The sequence below is a fragment of the Neopsephotus bourkii genome, unplaced genomic scaffold (assembly GCF_033783945.1).
Source record: "Neopsephotus bourkii isolate Nb327-2 ecotype Australia unplaced genomic scaffold, CSIRO-AGI_Nbou_v1 NB_616, whole genome shotgun sequence".
NCBI classification, from domain to species: domain Eukaryota; kingdom Metazoa; phylum Chordata; class Aves; order Psittaciformes; family Psittacidae; genus Neopsephotus; species Neopsephotus bourkii.
In genome coordinates, this window is record NW_026901116.1 from 1,455,076 (window position 1) to 1,478,017 (window position 22,942).

Sequence of the window (22,942 nt, forward strand, 5' to 3'; positions counted from 1 at the left end):
ACCCTCACAGGGAAGAGCTTCTGCCTAAGAGCTCAGCTCAGTCTCCCCTCTGGCAGGTTCAAGCTGTTGTCACCAAAGTCCATGTAAATCAATGTGGCACAATACCCATTGCTTCTGTATGACTCATTAGAACTGCTCACAAGGGATCACGACTGTTGTCTGGTGAACATCCTGGTGCTACTACTCGGATAACAGGCTCTATTAGACCATGTCTTTTTCCTGTTTCCTGTTTTTACTCACAGTTCCTCCAAGAATTCAGGCAAATGTGCTTGGTTTAAGGGTTGATAATCCTGACACTATGGCTCTCAACCATCAAGGAGGAATCTCCAGTAAGAGGGCCAAGCCCAAGTTGGCCTGGGCTGAAGACCAGATGATGCCACCAGATGCTCCCCTAGGTAGTTAAAGTGTGTTTAATGTTACATGTGTTTTCATATACATGAAAGAATGTAGAGCAGAAGAATTACATTTCAGCATCCATGACTATGTTCTCATGATATGCTGATAGTAGCCTCAAGATGCTGAATGTGACTCCGTTTTCTCTTCCCCATCTTTCTGCTTCTCCCTGACTGCCCAAATATTTGGACATTAGTATTTGCAGGCACTCCTGTGGCCTTTATAAGACATTTTTGGGGTTTGGTGGGGTGTTGGCTGTTTTTTGGGGGGTTGTAAAGTGCAAAATCTGTTTAAAATAAGTGTAGAAAGGATGCTTTTTTTAGAAAATAACAGGAATCCCCTGGTAAATAAAACTAGGATATATATATATAGGATTTGTCTATCTTATTTATAGGGTAGATATAGGATTTCTTTAGGATAGATAGGATTTGTTTATTGTATTTGTAGGATATAGGTAGGATTTGTCTGTGTATTGAATCACAGAACCATGGGATGGTTTGGGTTGGAAGGGACCTTAAATCCCATCCATCTCCAACTCCTGCCACAGGCAGGGACCCCTTCCACTGGAGCAGCTTGCTCCAAGCCCCTGTGTCCAACCTGGCCTTGAACACTGCCAGGGATGGGGCAGCCACAGCTTCTCTGGGCACCCTGTGCCAGCGCCTCAGCACCCTCACAGGGAAGAGCTTCTGCCTAAGAGCTCAGCTCAGTCTCCCCTCGGGCAGGTTCAAGCTATTCCCCTTGGCCTGGCCCTGCAGGACTGGGGTTGTGTTCTTGCCCACAAATACACTGATGTGATGTCATGTAAAGTGTCTCTGTAATGTATTTAGCTGAGTTTTAATTTGATTTGTCTGATGTTTCTGTCTTCCTTTACTACATTGACCTCGTTGGATGGTAATCCTCATGGATGAAGGTTACAGTCACTACTATAGTAGCCTACTTAAAGGCTTTACTTGTTGAGAATGCTGACAGAATGAAATCACACTGAGCTAACTGGCGATGTGGATGCTGTATGTCCTGACAGCAGCTATAATTAGTCCTGATTGCTCCTTCTTTTGTACAGAGCCTCATTCCAGGATTGAAAGTGGCCAATAAACTTCCTTGAGTCTGAGTAGGGATGAGGACTGTTGTGTTTGAGAATTACCTCTTGTTCCTGGACAGAGGTAACTGTGAACTGAAGATTGCTGAGGGATTGATCCTCTCCTAAATGCAGTTATTGATTCTTCAGGGAAGCTGTTTATGGCATGATCCAGTATTTGTCAGCATGCACTGTAGTAAACAGCGAGCAAATTACGAGGAGGTAATAATACAACTGTGGCTTTACTGAGGGATGGGACTGAAACATGAACAGGATAATGGGTTCTGAATTACAGAGTTCATGCTCTCTTGTATGCAGTCACATACGAAGGGGTTTGGGGAGCCCATTTATTATTCTTAGTATCATGTAAACTTATTTGGAGAACATTGAACAAAACAGGTTTTCACTGAGTGCCTCAGTGTGGCTGTTGTTGCCCTTTTAAAGCAGGTACCTCTTTAGGTAAGGGCACCCCACACATGTACTGATAGGGATTCCTTTTGATGGTTTGAATTCTTCACTTTAAAAGGGGTTTTCTTTGAAGATTTTTCTCTTGAGAACAGAAAGATGTTAATGTTTCCAGAAAATAATGTGAAAAAGACACATTGAACTTCATTATTTTATGTTCATTTTACTGTTTTGGTAAGTGTACACATGACCAACAGTTCAATTAGTGTGACAGTGAAGACAATATTGTTTTAACCTAGGTTTTCTAATGGAAGAAATAATTCTCTGTGAGCACTTACAAAATGCAAGGATACAGAAATCACAGAATCAGATAGGTTAGAAAATACCTTTAAGATCATCAAGTCCAAGCATAAAATAAGTGGAATAAGGTACTAAAATGCAACAAGAATCTGCAGCAACAAACAAAACATCATGTTGGAGCAAAGATCAATGGATGCATCTCTCTGAATAGCCTGGGTAAAAAAGAAAGGGGGCCACAAGTGTTAATGTAAAATCATCTAATAGAATTTTACAGTATCTGTGATGGTCTGAAGACACAGCCAGGAAAGGAACTGTGAGTAGAAAGAACCTTCTGTTAAAGCGGCCACTACAGTTGAAGTTTTAAGGAAGCTTTCTGAAGACTTGAATGTCTGAAATCTTCCCTGACTTCTTCAACTGTATTTTTAGATGGTCTAATAAAAGATTACCTCTACCCACAGAGCTGGTCTAGAGCTTAAAATCATGCAAGTTATGGGCTTATTTTAATGTTTCTCTCTATAAACTTATGTTTTGCTTCTTTGCATTCCTTCCATTTTGTTGGGAATGTTAAAAAAAATAGAGAAATGGCAAAAATTCTGCATCGTATTCCCAAGCCTGAGCTCATTTGTCAGGAGGCCATAGAGGAATCTTCTTGCATCAGCATATAAACATTGACCTTGTATGGGCAGAAAAAGTCCTCCAGTTTCAGGGTTAGTGAGGCAGGGTCTGGTTATGCTCTTCATGATCTTGGCATTACACTGGACTGTCTCTGTGTGGGACAGGGAAAAGATGTTTAGAAATATAAGGAAACAAGTAATTGATCATAGAATCCCAGGCTGGTTTGGGTTGGAAGGGAGCTTAAAGCTCCTCCAGCTCCAACCCCTGCAGGGCAGGGACCCCTTCCACTGGAGCAGCTTGCTCCAAGCCCCTGTGTCCAACCTGGCCTTGAGCACTGCCAGGGATGGGGCAGCCACAGCTTCTCTGGGCACCCTGTGCCAGCGCCTCAGCACCCTCACAGGGAAGAGCTTCTGCCTAAGAGCTCAGCTCAGTCTCCCCTCGGGCAGGTTCAAGCCATTCCCCTTGGCCTGTCCCTACAGGCCCTTGTCCCAAGCCCCTCTCCAGCTTTCCTGCAGCCCCTTTAGGCACTGGAGCTGCTCTGAGGTCTCCCCTTCAGGAGCCTTCTCTTCTCCAGGCTGCCCCAGCCCAGCTCTCTCAGCCTGGCTCCAGAGCAGAGCTGCTGCAGCCCTCGCAGCATCTCCATGGCCTCCTCTGGACCTGCTCCAACAGCTCCACGTCCCTCTTGTGCTGTTCTGATGTTATTAAGTAAAAGGGCAGTTTATGAGAAGTATTAACAGTGTGAATCCATTCAGTTGTAGCCCTTCCTGAGCTTTTCTTGTATCACTTTCCCACGTGGCAATGAGGTTTTGTAAAACCGTGGCTCCTGGTGAGGTAGGTTGGTCCTTTCCTTCTGGCATAGGGGGGAGGCTCCATGTGGGGCTTGCCATCCTTCAGCTGAATCGGTGGCAAAGCTGTCTCAGATGAAAAGGTGCTTTCCAGTTCTGTTGTCATCAGTGGCTGACAGTCAGGGAAACAAGACTGTTTAACACCAAACAGCAAAAGTCCAAACAGGAAAACAAACCTGGGAGGAAGGTTGGAGACCTGGATTAAAACCAGCGTGAGCATGATCTCTGCCATTAATGCAGCCTGGTACACGCTTGCTGACAGCTCCCGTTACCTTGTCACTGCTGTTACCATTAGTAAATAGGCTGTTCTTTGTACTAACTTTTCAATTTATATTAAAGCTACTAGTACTCTCTGAGGCATCTTTAAATCACATACTTGGCTAAAATGGCATGGGATGTCTTTCAGTAAGCACAGAGACTTGGAAGGCCTTGTGGTGCTAGCATCTATAATCTCTACTTTCTACCTGCATGGTTCACTATATGGTTCAGTCCAGTATACAACAAACATAACTTAGAACACATTTTACCTTTTAAATGTGATTTTTAATGGTATATTAGAAACTATTTCAGAATTATTTAGGAGTACATTCCTGCTAGCACATGCTGCATACTGATTTCATGTGTATCTGCTAGAAATGAGTTTATAATAGCATTTTCTTTGTAATTTCAGATAATAGTATATTCTGGGGGGATTTCACAGCTACTTTGAGCTAGGATGTGTCCTCTGAGCTTGCAAGCAAAGCAGGGGTAGATCTTGGCATGTGCTGTCTTGAAATGGTTCAAGGAGCTGTGGAGGAAGTGGTATTGGTTGTACTCTCTATATAGTGCTTTACTGAGTTAGTTGAGAGAGAACGTTCAGGTGTAGCCTTAGGGGACATTGTGCTCCATGGGCATTTGTCTGAAAAGGGGCAGAATGACTTGTGGCTGCCTCTCAGGAGTTCCCATAGGTAAAGACTCAGATCAAGTTTTGGTCAAGGTAATTACTTGTGGTATAACTGGATTCCTCCTTCAGATTCACTTGGATAGAATATTCTCTTAGATTCCATGTTACAAATGATATAAAATATTGTTCATGTACTTCTAATAATGCCAAAACTTCATTTCTAAGTTTGTTGCATTTGGGAAGGGGTGCAGTGATCCCTGCTTTTATCCTTTGAAGTGACTGGGAATTGTTAGGATGAAAATCAGCCTGGTTAAGATTTGCCATTTGCTCTTTGCTTCACTGAAAAGAAACAGATTCAATTGTTTTCTTCTCTTCTAGAACACACAGAGCCTGTGAAAACCACTCATAAAGCCTCCAAATCTGCACGGTTCTACCTTCACCCTCCAGTGCCCTCCTGTGAGAGCTACATCCTGTCTAACAGTGAGCTATCAGAAGCCAGTTGTGGTGCTGGACCTGCCAGACCTTCCTCAAGTGCTGTCCTGCAGAATAGGAGGAAACCACATCGTCCTCACTATGTTTTCTCTGCTCATCATAAAAAAGATGGTGAAAGTGAATTTTTTCCACTCACTGCAGAAGCAGATAACAGCAGGAATGAGGATCTAGACATCAGCACATCTTTGGGGAATGAAACATCATGGAAGGAGCTCCTTCACCGCAGTAGAAAAGAAGCAGAACAAAAAGCAGCTAGAACTCACCCTTTGCCACGTAGCCAAACAACTCACCTCAGTGAGGATGGGGAGAAAGACCTGGCACAGAGACAGAGAACCCACTCCAATGGTAGCTTAGATGAGCTCTGGGTTAAGTTCCTGGAGTGCCAGAAGAGACACCAGCACTATAGTTCTAGGAGTAATGGTGAGCTGACCCTGGTGGAACGCCTGGATCGACTGGCCAGGGTCCTTCAGAATCCCCTTAAGCACACACTGGTACCAACAGCATCTGACAAGAGTGTTTCTGAGAAGGGAATGAAGGGAAGAGAAGAGGAGAAAAGAAGAGTGCCAGAAAAAAGCATGTCTGAAAGTACCTCTGAGCCTGATGCAACACATGTTGAAGGGAGACCACGCATCACCCATGACAAAAATAGCTTTGTTGAGCTGAGGAAAAACAGGTCAGGAGAGAAAATCATCTGCCACATGAAGAACATTTTGGAGCAGCAGTACTTGGGAACTCCAAGCGACATCTCCTCAGAGGCAAGGCTTAGTGGAGATCATGGCACCACGATCACTTCCACCACCTCAGAGTCAGATACAGTGACCCAAACAGAGATGGAAACTGTCACTCAGACTGAGGTGAGCAGCTCCATTTCCACCATCGATACTGCCAGGCTGATCAGGGCTTTTGGCCATGAAAGAGTTGAGGTGTCCCCAAGGCTCTCCCAGCTTTATCATACCATCAACCACCAGAGAAGTCGCTCTGAAAAGTGGGACAAGGGCAAAGCAGTGCGTGTGCATTATCCAAAGGTGACTTCTGAGAGGCACAAGAAGAGGAAAGAGATGCAGGTATGTGGTCAGATGGACCTAAAGACAACTTGAACTGATCTTTACAGGAACTTCTCAACTGTTGTGCAGTGGGAGACTTGCTTATCTGGGGAATCATTTTAACTTCCCAGAGTGGTGTTGGTATCACAACCTCCTGTCTTTGGTCTTAAGTAGCCCAAATAAGTGTTTCTGCCTTCCCAGGAGTGAAGTTGAGGTCAAACTATAGAATCTTAGAATAGTTTGTGTTGGAAAGGAGCTTAAGGTCATCCAGTTCCAATCCCCTCCCATGGGCAGGGACACCTCACACTAGACTATGCTAGCCACACTGCCAGGGATGGAGCGTTCACCACTTCTCTGGGCACCCTCTGCCAGTGCCTCACCACCCTCAGAGGAAAGAACTTCTGCTTTATATCTAACCTGAACTTCCCGTGTTTCAGTTTGAACCCATCACCCCTTGTCCTGTCACTACAGCCCCTGATAAAGAGCCCCTCTCCAGCATCCCTGTAGCCTCCTTCAGACACTGGAAGCTGCTCTGAGGTCCCCATGCAGCTTCTCTTCTCCAGGCTGAACAGCCCCAACTGTCTTAAACACAGTTCTTTCTTTCAACCCAAACCATTCTGTGATTCTATGATGTTGGTGATTCCTGTGATGCTTGGCTCGACAGAAATCGATGGTTACTTAGTTGTAGTTACAAATACGTGTGATTAAAGATTGCTGTTTACTTCCAGTGAAAGCTCTTCTCCTCAGAGACCACTGTACCATTCCTTTAGGCAAATGCTGCATGTTAGAGCTCAGTTTCTGACAGCCTATTGTCAGCTCAGCTTCCCAAAACCTCCGTTACAGCTTGCTTTATTTATAGATGCTGAACCCATCATCCCAGAAGGATTTTTGTCTATTCCAGTTTCTGTTATTTCTAAAGCACTCTTCAGGCTGCCATCTGGTAGCAGGTACAAAGCTAAAGGTTGAGCTATTCAACTGCTGAAGGGCTTTGAAAGCACTGTGCTGAATATTTGAGACCAAATAGAATCTCTGTGTCTGTATTCAGCACTGAATGGCTGCTCATATTTATTTCTGAGGCTGATATGCATGTAAATAGGTTAGCTGGGTGTGTTTTTCCATGCTTTCTACTCTTTTTTTCCCTTTTGCTGAGCACATACTCAAATCTGCTTCTGTTCTCTGAATGACACAGATCTACTACATCTGTCTACTGCACTCTACTAGTGCTGCAATAGTTATCTGAAACTAAAACCCCAGTTCTTTACCAGGGCAGGAGAGGACAAATTGCCTCTTTTTAATGCTGAAACAAACCCCTGTGTGGCATTGAAGTGCTGCTAGCAGAGGTTCTATCAAAAGGTAATCAAAAAAGCCTCTGTTCATTTCTGTGTGATGAGTTACTAACAGGATACTAATTGCTGTGCTCAAGGAATGAGAAAGTTAATCTGTTTCATAATTAGAGCCTAGATCCAGTGGAGTTGAAGAGGTGGGGCTGTGCTGCACTGTTGGGTTTGGAGCCTGGGGCAGCACTCACAGTTAATGGCTGTTAATAAACCACTCTAAAAGAGAGAACCAGAAAGCCTCTGGATTAGATTAGTATGGTATTACCCTTAGAGTTTGTTCCTTGTGAAATGGCTGTGAAGTTGAAACATGTCCCTGCTCATTGCAGGGGGGTTGGACTAGATGATCTTTGAAGATCCCTTCCAACCCAAACTGTTCTGTGATTCGATGTCATACAATCTAATTTCATGTAATGGGTTTAGAATCATAGAATAGTTAGGGTTGGAAAGGACCTTAAGATCACCCAGTTCCAACCCCCCTGCCATGGTCAGGGACACCTCACACTAAACCATGGCACCCAAGGCTCTGTCCAACCTGGCCTTGAACACTGCCAGGGATGAAGCATTCACAGCTTCCCTGGGCAACCCATTCCAGTGCCTCACCACCCTTGCAGTAAAGAACTTCTTCCTTATATCCAATCTAAACTTCCCCTGTTTCGGTTTGAACCCATTACCCCTTGTCCTGTCACTACAGTCCCTAATGAAGAGTCCCTCCCCAGCATCCCTATAGCCCCCCTTCTGATACTGGAAGCTGCTCTGAGGTCTCCACGCAGCCTTCTCTTCCCCTGGCTGAACAGCCCCAACTTGCTCAGCCTGTCTTCATACAGGAGGTGCTCCAGCCCCTGATCATCCTCGTGGCCTCCTCTGGACTTGTTTCAACAGTTCCATAGAAGCTGTGGCTGCCCCATCCCTGGCAGTGCTCAAGGCCAGGTTGGACACCGGGGCTTGGAGCAAGCTGCTCCAGTGGAAGGGGTCCCTGCCCATGATGGCTGGGGTTTAGACTGGGTGAGCTTTAAGGTCCCTTCCAGCCCAAACCACTCTGTGATTCTATACTTCCTTTTGCTGTTTAAAACCCACTTTCTGTTCATTTTGGTTGGTATTCCATCAATTTCTGTTCTCTTGCATGTTGTTTTTCTAGACTGCCATCTCCCTTTCATCAGACTCAACTTCTATAAGCAGCATGTGGGGACCCAGCTCTGCTCTTAGTAACAAGCGGCGGACGCGGATGCTCAACAAAGGTATCCAAGCAGGTGAGTTGTTGAATTCTAGACTTTTTTGTACTTGATTCTGCCTTTGATCTCTTTGGAAACTGTTCTCCAAAGTCTGGTGCATGTTTCTGGTGATGGGTACATACAAATACCGTTCTTCAGATGCTTTTAGAGAAAGATGTGTTGTAATCTGAATGAGCCATTTCATTTCATTCCTTGGGCTGTTGCTAGTAGCCAGTTTTGTCACTTAGCAGTTTATTAACCCAAACTCCTGACCCATTTCAATAGCAAAGGTGGACCAAGTGTATGTTTTCTATATTATTTTCTCCACAAGGCATCTGTTACACACAGAATGTATTTGTGGGCATGTGCTATTTCTGAAGGCAACTGCAGTGTTTCTTATTCTTCTTGGTGATATTTTAGTTGTTATATTCTATTTAAAACATAAGCTGATCCTGGGCTGGTGCAGTGCTGCATTTGGGTTTCTCTGGTGGCAGTTACCAGTTTCTTCACTGCTTTCATTTACACACCAACATCCCATCATCAGATTGAGCAATAGCTTTGTTCTATTCATCATACACATCCATTAGTTATTTATTACTGCTTCCTTTCCCCCATGTGCATACAGATTGAATCAGAAAAGTCTTTTCATGGCTTGTTTTCAAGATCGTGTTACAACATTTTCCATGTTAGTTGACACCTTTCCACTTTCTATGCTTGTGTTAAATATTTGTGGTGGTGTTTCTCTTAAATATTTGTAGTGCTGTGGGCAAAACAACCTTCTGTAGCTAAAACACAGTTTTGATGGGACACATTGGCTAAACTAATGCAGTTCCATTGTCCAAAATACAGAGCTCTATGTTGACCTCCCACTTTGTCTTTCTGCAGCAGATTTGAAGCTGACTCATAGAGTCACAGAATAGTTTAGATTGGAGGGGACCTAAAGCTCATCCAGTTCCAACCCCCTGCCATGGGCAGGGACCCCTTCCACTGGAGCAGCTTGCTCCAAGCCCCTGTGTCCAACCTGGCCTTGAACACTGCCAGGGATGGGGCAGCCACAGCTTCTCTGGGCACCCTGTGCCAGTGCCTCAGCACCCTCACAGGGAAGAGCTTCTTAGTATCTGATGTTTCTGTTTCATTTTCAACTACAGGAGACTTGGAGATCGTCAGCAGCGCCACCAAGAAAAACACTCGAGATGTTGGGGTGACTTTTCCTACCCCGAGATCAAACCAGCCAAAAGAACAGCCACAGGAACCCTGGCGCTGTGTTGATGGTAATTTGGGAGAGTCAGATGGTGTGGTCACAGCTCAGCAGGCAGGAGGGAGCAAGGGGAAGCAGAAGGGAGAGCCAGGCAATGTTTTCATGGAGAAAAGGACAAAAAGGAGCAGGCTGCAGTTACCACAAGGTCAGTCCAACATACACTTCCTCTGCACACTAGGAAGGTTGTACAGCTCAACAGCAACCAGCAAGATCTGTGAGACAGAGTAGTCTGTCCCTAGTACAGTAAGTCCTTACTCTGGTTTTAATCCATGATATTAAGCAAAACCACTATATCAGGTACATTATTATAATGGTATTTTCAGTCAAGCTGTTAGAGGCCACCTGGCCAGTAAAAATAGTAAAGAATGAGCAATACATAAGGAAAGATGAGTGAGATGGGAATCATGCAGGTACTTAAGTTTGATTTGCAAGCTATAAAAGGTTCTGTTAACCTCTGAGTAGTCACTTACTGTTTCCTGTCCTGAGGCTTCAAGGGACAAGTACGTTTTCAGGAGTACTTGAGGCAAGACTGTGGTACCAGAACCAGCCTCATCCCCCTGTTTCAGCTGGAGCTGTGTTTTCAGGCTGATGCTGTAGCCTCCTCCTGGCTTTTTTTTTTTCCTTTCCCCTTTTAAATTTCCTGTCAGTTTTCACAATGTCATAATTAAATGTTTAAAAATATTTTCCTTAGTCATCACCGTTGTTGGTGTAGGGACAAATCATTCTCTTTCATACTGGTTTCATTTAGTACACTTAGAATATCTACACGGAGTACAGGCGGATGTATTCCAATCCCATTATGTGTGTAAACTGCGAGTAATCTAATCCTTGCATACGTATTTAACATTTACAAGATGTAAAGCATTTCATCTCCACAAACACCTATAAAAAGCCATAGGGCTTAGGACAACAGAGAGGCTCTTATAGATGTCTAATTGCTGATGAGCAGCTTTTCTATAGAGAGCGACTTGCAAACTAAACCATTTTGGCCTTTCCCACAGTGCTGTTTGGTAAAGACTCACTGGTTTTCTGGCACTTGGCAAAGGAATTCTTTTCATACTGCCCAAGTTGTCCAGTACAGAGTCCCACTGTTGTTAAACTGAAGGACTCACGGCGGTGTAGTGTTAGGCCACTGATTGGGTTTAGTTAAAACCTTGCGTGTTGTGGTTTAAACCCAGCTAATAGCTTAAGTACCACAGAGCTACTTGCTCACTGGCCCCCTGGTGGGATGGGGAGAGAATCTAAAAAGTGAGAAAACTCATCAGTTGAAATAAAGACAGTTTAATAAGCAAAGCAAACCAAGGAATGTGTTCATTACTTCCCATCACAGGCAGGTGTGCAGCCATCCTCAGGACAGAAGGGCTCCATCACCCATAACGGTGACTTGGGAAGACAACCCACATCACTCCCAACATCCCACCCTTCCTCCTTCCTCCCCCAACTTTATATGCTGAGCATGATATGATCTAGAATATCCCTTGGGTCATGGCTGTGTTTCCTCCCAAGTCTTTGTGCCCCCCCAGCCTCCTTGCTGGTGGTGTGGAGTGAGGAACAGAAAAGGCCTTGACCCTGGGTAAGGCTGCTCAGCAATAACTAAAACGTCCCTGGGTTATCAACACTTTCCAGCACAAATCCAGCACACAGCTCCATACCAACTACTGGGAAGGAAATTAATTGTACCCCAGCCAAACGCAGCACAGGCATAAAGGGCCATAGATGAGGGTGGAAAATAAGCACATGTATTGTCTGCAAAGCTTTATTCTCTTCTGTGGTCTTTCAACAGGGATTTCATGGTTTGTCCGGGCAGGAGATTTGAAATCTGAATCTAGGAAAGAAAACCATTCCAATTCCTTTGCTGGTCCTGGTCCGTCTTGGTTTGAGCCATTCACCAGCACAAAGCCTTGGAGAGAGCCTCTCCGGGAGAAGAACTGGCAAGAGCAGCAGCACAGCAACATGGTTCAGGCCAGAGTTCCAGGAGGAGACCCTGAGAACAGGTCCACATGGCCCTATGTGAAGCTTACTCTGCAGGTAAAGACACTGCACTGGAAGGCTGCTGGGATCTCAGTGGGATTTCAGGAGTTAGGCTGAATCTTGTGGAAACACTTGGTATCCCTGCCCCTGCAAGATGGGTTGGAACTGGATGAGCTTTAAGGTCTCTTCCAACCCAAACCATCCTGTGATTCTATGATGCTTTTTTAATTATTTCACCATTAAAATAATTTATACTCATTGGAAAACCAAGAAGTTCATCAGTCCTTTTTGCCAATGGTAGTATGGCTTTCCAGAATATGCTATTGGAGCCATGGAGATGCTGCGAGGGCTGGAGCAGCTCTGCTCTGGAGCCAGGCTGAGAGAGCTGGGCTGGGGCAGCCTGGAGAAGAGAAGGCTCCTGAAGGGGAGACCTTAGAGCAGCTCCAGTGCCTAAAGGGGCTGCAGGAAAGCTGGAGAGGGGATTGGGACAAGGGCCTGTAGGGCCAGGCCAAGGGGAATGGCTTGAACCTGCCCGAGGGGAGACTGAGCTGAGCTCTTAGGCAGAAGCTCTTCCCTGTGAGGGTGCTGAGACGCTGGCACAGGGTGCCCAGAGAAGCTGTGGCTGCCCCATCCCTGGCAGTGCTCAAGGCCAGGTTGGACACAGGGGCTTGGAGCAAGCTGCTCCAGTGGAAGGGGTCCCTGCCCGTGGCAGGGGTTGGAGCTGGAGGAGCTTTAAGCTCCCTTCCAACCCAAACCATTCTATGGTCTGTTAATGGGCTTAGAGACTGCCCTATGAGGGAAATTGAAGTGTGGCAAACAGAGATATGGGGAGATTGCTTTCAAAAGTTCACTTCTGATCCAAACCAAATTGCTAATGTTGATGTGCCACTGATTTAGACAAGCGAGATTGTAATAAGTCACTGAATCTCCTATCCTATGGGATTAACTTTTGAGTTTTTTTTGAGAGGATGTTTGAGTCCCTTTTGCTAATTATTTTAGCATTTTCTCTTTCTGGTCAGCTCTTTGTCAATAGCCAGAAAATGAGTTTGTTAAAGGAGGTCTCTGAGGATCTACCGAGCATTAGGGCTGCAAGTTGATTGTGTTTTGTACAGGATAGTACTTTGATAGGCTTTGTTCCATGCTTTGGTGATGATGTTAGACATCATCCAGCTCTGGGGAGACATCTGCCCACTTGAGGCTTTGTTTTGTGTCATGCCATCGTAGGAGGCTCTTGCAGTGCATCGCCCCGACTTCATCTCCCGCTCTGGAGAGCGTGTGAAGCATCTGAAGCTTGTCATGGAGGAGAGGAAGATACAGAGCGTGCTGCAGTCCCAGCGGGAGGAGCTGTTTAACCCTCCAGAGAAAAGAAGGGGCTACAGGAATGCAAGCAACATGCTGTCTGACAGAGGTACCTCTATGTTTCTGCTTTGTACCTTCTACAGGAACCAGTGACTTTCCGCATTAGACTTAAGTGTGTGTATTTTAAATGAAAGTATTACCATTCCTTAACTATAAGAATCCATAACTTCTACAGGAGTCATATTCCTGCAGGAGTGTTCTTTGTGAGGTTTGTTCACCATTTTCCTCTCTCAAAACTCTCCATTTAGGTGTTCTCATTAGAGGAAAGAGAAGAACAATTCCAAGGAGTGAAATGGTTCAAAGATCTAAACGGTGAGGTTAAGAACGTGTTGGTTTGGGTGGTCTCTTCATCAGTTTTGGTTTGGTTTGGTCAGTCGTCAGGGACTGTAGTGACAGGACAAGGGGCAGTGGGTTCCAACTGAAACAGGGGAAATTTAGGTTGGATATAAGGAAGAAATTCCTACTGTGAGGGTGCTGAGGCACTGGCACAGGGTGCCCATAGAAGCTGTGGCTGTCCCATCCCTGGCAGTGTTCAAGGCCAGGTTGGATGAGGCTTGGAGCAAGCTGCTCTAGTGAAAGGTGTCCCTGCCCAAGGCAAGGAGCTGAAACTGGATAATCTTAAGGTCCTTTCCAACCCAAACCAGTCTGTGTTTCTATGATGCTATAGGTAAGTGATCTGGGTAGTGAGATGGATGAGTTGTATCTGAAGTCCAAGAATTGGTCTGAGGGGTAACTCTAGCTTTTTCCTTGCAAGATGTAGGCATCTTATCAGAAGTGTGTGGGGAGAAGCTGCAGAGTTTGGCTGGGGAGGAGGAGGGTGAAGGTGAGGATCTGGCAGCAGTGATTCCCTCCCAGAAGAGGTATTGAGCAAGGCAGAGGAGGACCATTCTTGGAGGTACATGGTGATAGGACAAGTACTAGTGGTGATGTGTTACAGTAAAGAGAAGTTCTAATTGGAGACAGGGAAATCAGTTCTTCCTGACGAGGGTGGTGGTGTGCTGGACCACAATCCCACAGAGCCGGTGGAGCCTGCATCCTTGGAAACAGTCAAGTTGATGGGATGAGGCCTGAGGAACCTTATCTAGATGGGGAGTTAGCCCTGCTTCAAGCAGGAGGTTGGACTGTGTGACCTCCAGTAGTCCCTTAACTTCAGTTGCACCCTGTCTATTGGGATTCACAATATATAAAATAAACCCTTATGATGGGAGAGTCCAGGATGCTTTATTTCAATAGCCTTTGGCATTTAAATATACTTATAGGATGTCAATAGAGAGCTGGCAGAAGTGGTGACTATGGTAAATACATCAGTTCCCCAAGGAACCTCCACATCTTTAGCTGAAGTAGAAGGACTCAGGTGCAGGTCACTTGGACTGTGAGGTGGATGGAGCTGAACTTGTATATTTTAGGAAACCCTGATTTCATAATACCCCAAATGAGCAGGATTTCTATGGAGACTGGTTCAGGCAGTCTCGCTTGGTGGCTCTCTGTTCGTGCTGCTGTCATGCTCCAGCTCTCAGTTGGAGCTGAGAAGTAATTTATTCTATACCATTCTTCTGCAATCCACACACCTCTAATGAGGGCAGAAGCTTTGCCTTGTTCTCTCTGAGGGTATAAATGGAATTTCTCATGGCAAATTACCTACAGGCAGTGAAAACAAGTTTCAGTTAACTTACTGCAGTTCTGCATTGCCTGCTTCTTGCTCTAAACATCCTTATGGTGGGATGGGTTGAAAGGGGTTCATCTTGATCCTTTTCACCTGGAGCGGTGAAAGCCTTTAGGGAATGGTGAGATGGTATTAAAGCAACACCACAAATACTGTGTCCAGAACAAGCTGGAGGTTTTTGTTCTATTTGCCTATTATCAAAGCAGCATCTTTAAGAAATGAGTTATTATAAGATGTGCCTTGCTTTAAATATTACAGGACTGACATTTTTGGACATCATTCATTTCCACCTCCTGCAAACCGCAGTGTTTTTAAAGCTGCATGTTTCTTGGCAACCACTGCCATGAAATTAGGGAAGCTTTATGGTCTTGAAGGAAGATTTGGGGAGGGCAGTGGGGGCGATACAGTGCCATCCTCGCCCTCAGGTCCCTTCTTCATGCGGTAGTCCATGAAACAGACTGGAATGACACAGCTTTTATTCATAGAATCATAGGATGGTTTGCGTTGGAAGGGGCCTTAAAGCCCATCCAGTTCCAACCCCTGCCACGGGCAGGGACCCATTCCACTGGAGCAGCTTGCTCCAAGCCCCTGTGTCCAACCTGGCCTTGAACACTGCTAGGGATGGGACAGTCGGCTCCAAGCATTCCTTGCTGTTTGGCTCTGGAATGGGAGGATTTCAGTGCTGGGAAAGACAAAGCCTTCACCTAAACAGGGCAACACTGCTGAATACTGAAAATAGAACTAAAATCAGGTTATGCATTGTGATAATGATGTTGCTATTGATGGATGAACATGGTGCTCAGGATCAGGATAACCAGGCGCAAAGCAAGGGCTGCTCTGTACTGCAGACAGGAGCTCTACATGGGTAATCATACAAGCAATATGGTCATTGTCATGTGTTATTTGCTGCTTTTAGGAGGTACTACTTGTGATAGAAAGGCATTATGGGATGTGGGAATTTCCAGTATCACAACTGCTACATACTCCACAGTGGAGCAAGCTGCTCTAGTGGAAGGTGTCCCTGCTCGTGGCAGGGGTTGGAGCTGGAAGAGCTTTAAGGTCTCTTCCAACCTAAACCATTCCATGATTTTCCCTGTGTGACACTAGTTAAACCCTCAAATGAATATTTCTATGATGTGGGTGATCAAGAACCTACAACAGAATATGATGATAAACCAGAGGCTGGTTTAATTTATACATACATATATGTATATATATATCAAAAAGTTCCTTTAAAGTCACTATTTTTGTCCTTTTCACACTGCAGGATCTATGAGCAGCTGCCGGAGGTGCAGAAGAAGCGAGAGGAAGAGAAGAGGAAAAAGGAATACAACTCCTATCGCCTGAAGGCCCAGCTCTACAAGACAGTAGGTGTTCTGCTCAAGTATTTACACTGGAGCATTCTAGACCTTATTTTCAGTTCACAAACATTATAGAGCTATTTACTGCATCTCAATTCTGTGGTATTGCTTTGCAGCTTCTAGGTGGTTAGGATGTGTTGGCATTGAATCAGGGTCAAAGCAGTCAAGCTTAACACAACTTGGAACATAAAATCCCCCTGTAATCCTTTCCATACACAGGGTGTATGGAGAAAAGACAAGGAAGCCTGGTCCTGATTAAAGGGTACAAAGAAGGTCAGGTGGAGAGTCTGGAGGGCAGCACAGAGGGATGATAGAGCGTGTTTAAAGAAGGATCATGCTTCCTTGAACTGAAGGTTGCTGGTTTTGCCCTTAGGTGTAAGCTAAATCCACCTATAGCAAGAGCACAATTAGAATAAAATAAAATACTTAGGATTCGTAAGGACCAGATCATCCAGCTCCAACCCCCCTGCCATGGGCAGGGACACCTCACACTAAACCATGGCACCCAGGGCTTTGTCCGGCCTGGCCTTGAACACTGCCAGGGATGGAGCATTCACAGCCTCCCTGGGCAACCCATTCCAGTGCCTCAGCACACTCACAGTAAAGAACTTCTTCCTTATATCCAATCTAAACTTCCCCTGTTTCGGTTTGAACCCATTACCCCTTGTCCTGTCACTACAGTCCCTAATGAAGACTCCATCCCCAGCATCCCTATAGGCCCCCTTCAGATACTGGAAGCTGCTCTGAGGTCTCCATGCAGCCTTCTCTTCTCCAGGCTGAACAGCCCCAACTTTCTCAGCCTGTCTTCATACAGGAGGTGCTCCAGTCCCCTGATCATCCTCGTGGCCTCCTCTGGGCTTGCTCTAACAGTTCCTTGTCCTTTTTATGTTGAGGACACCAGAACTGCACACAATGCTCCAGGTGAGGTCTCAAGAGAGCAGAGTAGAGGGACAGGATCACCTCCTTTGACCTGCTGGTCGCACTCCTTTGGATGCAGCCCAGGATACGGTTGCTTTCTGGGCTGCAAGCGCACACTGAAGCTGGCTCATGTTCATTTTCTCATCGACCAGCACCCCCAAGTCCTTCTCCTTGGGCTGCTCTGAATCTCTTCTCTGCCCAGCCTGCAGCTGTGCCTGGGATTGCTCCAACCCAGGTGTAGGACCTTGCGCTTGGCATGGTTAAACTTCATGAGGTTGGCATCAGCCCACCTCACAAGCGTGTCAAGGTCCCTCTGGATGGCATTCCTTCCCTCCAGCGGATCAACCGAACCACACAGCTTGGTGCCATTGGCAAACTTGCTGAGGGCACACTCAATCCCACTGCCTATGTCAGCGACAGAGATGTTGAACAGCTAACTTCATAGCCATGGCTAACAAAGCCTGAGCTGTCATTCCTAATTCTGATCCAGTGGGGAACTGCCAGTCCTGGTGGGAATTTGTTAACTCTGGGGCCTGTGGATGTCACCATTAAGTGTGCATGCAGCTCGTGGTGTGATCTTACCACACTGGCACCAGTCAGCCAAGGCACTCTGCCTGGCAAGTGTAGAATAAACCAGTTTAGCTCAGCATGGTGTGGCTAATCTTGAACCACAAACACCCAGCAGTTCCAGGGTAATCTCTATACTGGGGCCTCACCCCACAACCAGCAGCAGAGCAAAGGTGTGGGGTGAGCACTCCAGGGTTTTTGGGAGCAGGAGAAGCAAAGAGCAGGGCCCATTTTGCTGTGTTACTCCTGAACTCTGCTGAATCCTGCCTCGTACTGCCGATGAAGCAGAGAGAGCCCTGCTTCTGTCCCAGCTAAACTGCTGCTGCTGCTCTTCCTCCCTGGTTGTCCAGGCTGTGGAACACGTGCTTTGTGTCTTTGTGTCTGATTAATGGCAGAAGGATTGAAGAACCCCGTGCTAGAGACTCATGGGGGTTAAGCACATCCAATATCAAGGAAGAATCTTCTGTCCCTGCGTCCTCACACATCTCTTTATCTACTACTTCTGTTTATCAAGCAGTATCCCTTTATACACAGTGATGTGACAAGTGCCCTGATAAAACAGAGGAGGCCCATTTGTTCCTTCTGAGAAGTGCATCTCCAGAGCTCACCAGTGTATCACTTTTTGAGCTGTTCCAGGCATCCATATGCTTAAGCTTTCCCTTATGACTTTTGTTAATGACCTAAAGATGAGAAACAAGGGTTTGCAATGCACACACTGAGGTTTTAACCTGACTTATCTTCTGGCTTTTTAACTAACCCATGCACCATAAAATGTGGCCTTGTAGCATGCAGTAAACTGCATTATAAACCTTAGTGGTTAAAGGACAGACATTAAAAACCAAATCTGATTTCTTTTTCCTTTGGATCTTAAGCTGCACTTCATTTTTACCATTGCAGCGCTTTCCTGGCTGAGATGTCCTGCCACAGCTGGGATAATGGGGTTAGTTACTTGTTGGGAACAAATTGGATTTGTAAAGCCAGGGATTGTAACACAATGCATTATCCAGAATACCTAATCCAATTATGAGCATTTACCACTAGAATGACTTGATTTTGATGCTATGCTTCTGCAGGGCGTATTCAGGAGGTGGTTTTTTTACTAGTCTGAGAATCTCAGATGCTGTAAAGTCTTAAGGGTTAATGAATGCTGGCAGGCATTGACTTGAAGTAGCATAGTCAGCTGGAATCAGGAGTTTTGTGTGTAAGTATGGTTTTGATTGGAAGAGGGCTGTTGATTCAGTGCAGTAAATATTGTAATCCCTTTGTCTGATGCAGAATAGTTGTAGTGAGTAGCTGTAAATGCAGTGAATGGGCTGCTTAGAATTTGGTTAATGTGTTGCTGAGAGCATCAGTTTTGAAGCAGATCTGATTGTGCAGGAAAGAAAGCGCCACAGATTTTGTGGAATGATTCCAAAGATGACACAGACTCTTAGGAGAAGAAAACAGCTGGTACAAAAGCTGGATAAAAGCATGTATTCCAGGGCGGTGTCATTGTAATGATGTGTAGTGCTGTACCCAAACTGTGAGCTGAGTATCTCTCAGTGGCAAGTTGGTGAACTGCTGATGTAGAACAGCAAGTCCATCCTCTGGGCTATATCTGGCTGCTGTTTTAATTGCAGTCACCTAGAGGAAGCCTTGTGCCTCATCCAAACCTAGCAGGGGACAGCATCTTCCAAGATCATTTGGCGTATTCTGAATCTCATTACTTATGTTCTCTGACTCTCACTACTCCTGTCTTTCACTCTCAGGTCAGTGCTTAGTGGCATGAACTGTCCTTACTGAAACTTCTGATGCAAAGGGTTAACCGATGTACAGGGGGAAAGGTCAAGCTACTTGCTTAAGCGTTGTTGCTTGCTCATGCTTATCATACTTGCAATGTACATGGGGGTAGATCAAGCCACTTGCTTAACAATGTTCATGCTTATTGTACTCGCCATATATGCTAGAACAAGATGTAAGGACATGGCTGTTGTTAAGAGGTAGGGACCATGACTTGATTCCCGTCCTTTGGACACCTAGGCCAGCTGAAGTTGGCTCTGTGGTTTGGGCAATGACCAAGCCTCCAGGGAGCATGTGTAGTGACTAGGGGTGAAAAGTTCAGGCTCGAGGAAGACTCATTTACTTCATCTTGAGACCCTCACCCACGACCACCAGGAGGCACTGCGCAGGCGCAAAGGACTTCTTAACTCATTATACTACAAAGCGGGGATAGCACATAAATATGTATAAGCGTGTTGTGCAACCTCATAGAATCATAGAACAGTTTGGGTTGGAAAGGGCCTTAAGATCATCCAATTCCAACCCCCCTGCTTTGGGCAGGGACACCTCGCACTAAACCATGGCACCAAAGGCCTCGTCCAACCTGGCCTTGAACACTGCCAGGGATGGAGCATTCACAGCCTCCCTGTACCCAGGGAGTGCCTGTACCCATTCCAGTGCCTCACCACGCTCACAGGAAAGAATTTCCTCCTTATATCCAATCTAAACTTCCCCTGTTTCAGTTTTAACCCATTACCCCTTGTCCTGTCACTACAGTCCCTAATGAAGAGTCCCTCCCCAGCATCCCTATAGGCCCCCTTCAGATACTGGAAGGCTGCTCTGAGGTCTCCACGCAGCCTTCTCTTCTCCAGGCTGAACAGCCCCAACTTTCTCAGCCTGTCTTCATACAGGAGCTGCTCCAGCCCCTGATCATCCTCGTGGCCTCCTCTGGACTTGTTCCAACAGTTCCATGTCCTTTTTATGTTGAGGACACCAGAACTGCACACAATGCTCCAAGTGAGGTCTCACGAGAGCAGTGCATATATATAACTTTGGAGGATAAATGCAAAGGGGAAATGATGCTGAGGGGTGCATGTTTTTGGAGGAGCTATCCCCCATGTGCCTCAGCGCTGAATAAAGCATACCTACTTTATAACTTCAGCGAGTTGTGGAGTCCATCCACGCATCACTTCTCTGTGGCAGGGGGTTGGAACTGGATCATCCCTTCCAACCCAAACCATTCCATGAATCTATGAGTGCTTTCCCATCTCCATGATGGGGAAAGGATGTACTTGTGTCCCAGGCACTCCAGAGTGCAGTTTAGCAGGTTGAACTGCTGTAAAAGTGTGTGCTCAGACATCCTGTGCTGGAGTGCTTGAGGCTGCACTCACATTTGTTTGGGTGGCTTTCTGCTGTGAAAACCTTCATACCTGGCAGAGGAGCACTGATGAAACAGCAGGGGAGGTGGGGATGTTTCTCTGCCTTAGTAAAGGAGGATCTGAGCCCTTGTGCCATTCCTGAGCCTTTTCCATTAGATTCAGTGAGTTTGTCAGTTTTGTAAATAGGGAGCATGGGAGAGAACACCATAAAGGAGATAGCAAAGTTCTGTGCTTGCCTTTACCCCTTAAAACCCTAAGATACGAGCGTTCGGCAACGTTAACCCCAATCATGGCTATCCTTTAGAGCCTATTCTAGACTGGAGCCACAAGGTGTCACTACCCCAAAGGGAAAAGCCCAGGCTTCTAGAGGCGTGGAGCTGAATTGAGTTCTGCTTCCTGTTTTACAGTGCTTCTTCATGTCAATGTTTGTTTTTCATCCCCTTGGCTACACGTTCCCTCCTGTCAGCAACACGTTGGGGTTTACTGATCTGTAGTGGCTTCCTGGAGGGGAAAGGGGCGAGATAGAATCTGATTCTAGCAGGTTTGCTTATTAGATTGCAAAGGAGCTTATGAGCTAGAAGGACTGATGGGAGGTTTTGTGGCATGGAGGGGTTTGAGCCCTTTTGAGCCTTTGTGAAGTACTGGGGACAGATTCCATACCGCAGTTTGTGTGTCTATAGACAATGTGTATGTACTATATACACACTGCATGCTCTGCATGTGGGTGTGTATAGAAAAGCTCAGCTGCCTGTTGCATTCATCTCTGTGATGCAAAAGGTCCCGTCAGATAGTGGCTGTGATTCCCGAAGCTGTGAGTAATGTATGAGTTACCCAATGCTCTTACTTTATCTTTCACTTCCCTAAAACCATGTTACATGTATTCTGTGTTTCAAAACATCACTGAGCTGTGGGCTGAGCTAACGGAATGATGTTGTGGACTTCAGCCAGGCCAAGTGCAAGGTCCTGCCCTTGGGTGGGGGCAATCCCAAGCACAAACAGGTTGAGGGATGGAGCAGCCCTGAGGAGAAGTATTGGGGGTGCTGGGTGAGGAGAAGCTCCCCATGACCTAGCTTCAGTGAGCGCTTGAGCCCAGAACCCCCCCCTGTGCTGGGTACACCCCCAGAGTGAGAGCAGCAGCTCAGGGAGGGGATCCTGCCCCTCTGCTGTGCTCTGGGGAGACCCCCCCTGCAGCCCTGATCCAGCTCTGGGGCAGCAGCACAAGAGGGACGTGGAGCTGTTGGAGCGAGGCCAGAGGAGGCCATGGAGATGCTGCGAGGGCTGGAGCAGCTCTGCTCTGGAGCCAGGCTGAGAGAGCTGGGCTGGGGCAGCCTGGAGAAGAGAAGGCTCCTGAAGGGGAGACCTTAGAGCAGCTGAAGTAGTGAAAGGCAAAACAATGCATTAGGGTTACTGAGGGGAAGAGTCTGTCAGCAAGTGTCAGGGTGTGTTCTGACTTTTGAGACTTGTTTCTCACCATCTGACACTGATACCTTCTTCAGACAACATCATGTGCATTGGTTTTAATGCTTAGAGGATTAATACTCATCTCTCACTTTGGTTTTATCTTGCAGAAGATCACCAACCGTGTCTTGGGGAGGAAGGTGCCTTGGAACTGATAGAGATCTCTTCAAATGAAGTTGTGTGCTGCTTGGTAACCTTGCAGCAGGCGGGAGATTGTGATGTGCCAGAGATAAAGCAGTAAATACGTGTGCAGAGGATGCTGTGTGGTATTCAGTTGTGGTGGTTTTGTACTAATATCATCTCTCTGTAGCAAAGAATCAGTGATTTTATATGAATGGCAGGTTTTAAAATAAAGGACTGTTTTTATAGTGATGTGCACTTCGGGAGTGAACAGTTTGAAACTACTCGGCTCACAATGTGTTTATAACTGATTGTAAAGCAGTTTTATACATATTTATTTCAAATTGGTTTTCACAGCTTTGTAGGGTTTTTATTTCCTCTCTCAATGTAGAAAACACACTTGTCATGTTTTGTACTGAAAAGCCCCTTAAATAAACAACAGATCTCTTTGTAGCAGTCATTGCAGCGATCATGAATGTATCTTTGCGGTCATATGGGCAACATCTGGGATGGGACCACCTCTTACTCTGAAGA

General features: G+C 46.0%; 1 protein-coding gene across 3 annotated transcripts; it reads left to right on the forward strand.

Moving 5' to 3' along the window:
• The first annotated feature begins 248 nt into the window (after nucleotides 1-248).
• On the forward strand, nucleotides 249-22,660 carry ALMS1 (ALMS1 centrosome and basal body associated protein). 3 transcript variants are annotated; one of them, XM_061351905.1, is made up of 9 exons: nucleotides 249-395; nucleotides 4,895-6,072; nucleotides 8,524-8,635; nucleotides 9,745-9,999; nucleotides 11,638-11,882; nucleotides 13,050-13,233; nucleotides 13,433-13,496; nucleotides 16,115-16,214; nucleotides 22,399-22,660. In XM_061351905.1, the coding sequence occupies exons 1-9, from the start codon at nucleotides 299-301 to the stop codon at nucleotides 22,441-22,443; spliced, it is 2,280 nt and encodes a 759-aa protein (XP_061207889.1). In that variant the 5' UTR covers nucleotides 249-298; the 3' UTR covers nucleotides 22,444-22,660. The 3 variants fall into 3 exon arrangements, with proteins under 3 accessions (XP_061207889.1, XP_061207890.1, XP_061207891.1); XM_061351906.1 differs by having other exon boundaries at nucleotides 9,745-9,867; XM_061351907.1 differs by having other exon boundaries at nucleotides 4,895-5,862.
• Nucleotides 22,661-22,942: the final 282 nt, after the last annotated feature.